Source organism: Meleagris gallopavo, chromosome 29 (assembly GCF_000146605.3).
Source record: "Meleagris gallopavo isolate NT-WF06-2002-E0010 breed Aviagen turkey brand Nicholas breeding stock chromosome 29, Turkey_5.1, whole genome shotgun sequence".
Taxonomy (NCBI): Eukaryota; Metazoa; Chordata; class Aves; order Galliformes; family Phasianidae; genus Meleagris; species Meleagris gallopavo.
In genome coordinates this window covers 2,047,429-2,049,326 of record NC_015039.2, presented here as the reverse complement: position 1 = coordinate 2,049,326, position 1,898 = coordinate 2,047,429, and the positions used below count along the sequence as shown (strand labels likewise).

General features: G+C 59.9%; 2 protein-coding genes across 3 annotated transcripts in view; both read left to right on the top strand.

The window, feature by feature from the left end:
- Positions 1 to 1,561, top strand: part of LOC104914582 (GTPase IMAP family member 7-like) — a 104,986-nt gene extending 103,425 nt beyond the window's left edge. The window contains exons 1-3 of one of the 2 annotated variants that reach the window (XM_031557055.1): positions 7 to 32; positions 320 to 371; positions 755 to 1,561. In XM_031557055.1, coding sequence (XP_031412915.1) covers positions 350 to 371; positions 755 to 1,482 — 750 coding nt within the window. In that variant the 5' untranslated portion in view covers positions 7 to 32; positions 320 to 349 and the 3' untranslated portion in view covers positions 1,483 to 1,561. Of the gene's footprint in view, positions 1 to 6; positions 33 to 319; positions 372 to 754 lie in introns of those variants that run through there. The other variant, XM_031557056.1, reaches the window with a different exon arrangement.
- Positions 1 to 1,898, top strand: part of LOC116217484 (GTPase IMAP family member 1-like) — a 4,509-nt gene that overhangs the window by 297 nt on the left and 2,314 nt on the right. The gene's annotated exons all lie outside the window — the stretch shown is intronic.

The following is a 1,898-nucleotide window of genomic DNA, read 5'->3' as shown; positions in this document are numbered from 1 at the left end:
CAGACCTGGGGACACAGCGCAGCGCTGCTTCGGTGAGTTGCCTGCAGCTCTGCTGCCACTACTGAAGGAAATTCCAAGGAAGCAGAATCTGCTTCCAGGAGTGGGTTCTGATTTCCACGAATAAAGTTCAGCCAATATCTCTTTCCAAAGACAATGTCAATGGAGATGGGTAATTTTAGCAACATTTCACTTTCCCCATGCACAGACGGCTGTGGGACTGAGCTGAGTCCCCAGAGATCATCTGTATCACCAACATTGGCACAGGGAGTGAAGCAGAGGAGGTTTGTGCCACTCTCACTTAAAATCTCTCTCCTTCCAGGCTGCCTGTGTGAGTGTGAGTGCTCTCCCGATGGCAGGACATCCAAGCACAGGTGAGCTGCTTACCAAGCACAGGCAGCCTCAGCCCAGCTGGGCTCCTGGCTGAGTGCTGGGGAAGCACGGCGCGTTCGCAGCCTCGTGCAGCCTGGTGCACGTGTGGGCTTTGTAGAAGGCCGTGGCCTCGAGGGTGTCCTGATGCTGCCTCCCATCTCCCTGCTGTGAGAGCTGCACAGAGCGAGGCTGAGGGCGGACGGGTCCGAGCGAGCCCTATGTGCCTGCTGGTGTGGGGCTTGGTATCCTTGTGCTGTCGCGGGGTCCGGGCTCTGCGGGCGTTTTCTGTAATGGGACGGGGTCCACGGAAGCGCGGCGTGGGGTCGGCAGCCCCTGGAGGAGTTGTTGTCCGTCCCGTCCAACCCGTGTCCCGTTGTCCCCGCAGGTGAGCGCCAGGAGCTGCGCGTTGTGCTGCTGGGGCGGAGCGGAGCGGGGCGAAGCGCCACCGGCAACACATTGCTGGGCGAGGAGCGCTTCGAGTCCCACCTGGCGTCCCAACCCGTCACCACCACATGCAGCGATGGCAGGCGGCATTGGCGCCGGTGGTGCGTGGTGGTCGTGGACACCCCGGCGATTTTCGGGGGCTCACAGTGGGACAAGCAGCATTTGGCCGAGGAGCGCAAGCGCTGCCTCGAATTCGCCGCTCATGAGCCCTGCGTGCTGGTGCTGGTGACACAGCTGGGCCGTTACACACGGGAGGACCGGGAGGTGCAGAAGAGCGTGCGGAAACTCTTTGGGAAGGGCGCTAAGAAGCGCATGATGGTGGTGTTCACCAGGAAGGAAGACCTGGGGGGCGGCTCGCTGGATGAATACGTGAAGGCGGCCGAGAACGGAGCGCTGCGGAAGCTGGTGAAGGCGTGCAGGAAGCAGTACTGTGCTGTGAGCAACAGAGCGCCGAGGCAGGACCGGGATGTGCAGGCTGATGAGGTGCTGGAGAAGGCTGTGAGCATCGCACGCGGGAAGCGCGAGGGGTCCCGGCGCAAGTGGTATCGGAGGGTTTTCAGGGCAAAGACTGATGTCCATGACAAGACCCGCGGGTCCATGCCCAAAAAGGGGGGGGGGAGGGAGACGGACCCAGACAAGGGAAGAAACAGCAACGAGCTAAGGAAATAAATGCTTAGTTTTCTAATCATATTAGCGAAATGCAATTTAATTGGAATCGAAGCTAATAAATAAACGAGAGTTTCCAAAACCCAAAGCTCTTATGCTGATGCTATGAGCAGCTGTGACACACAGGGAGCAAAGGAGAGCGCTGCTGTGAGCTTTCAGTTCTGCTATCACTGCCTCCCCCTGGAAGATGGAAATAACAAAATCAAGTGTTGTGGGAGCGCTGTGCCTTTCGGGGAGTTGCAGAGCGTTCTTCGGAGCCGCCGCATCGCCTCTTTAACTCCCATCGCTGCACGACGCAGGGAATGTGGAATAACGACGAAAAAACCACGAAACCGCGACGGCTGCGCTGCTGCGGGCGGGGCCGAACGCCGCCGGCTGAGTGCGGGCACCGAGGAGCCGCCCCGCGAGCAGCCCCGGTG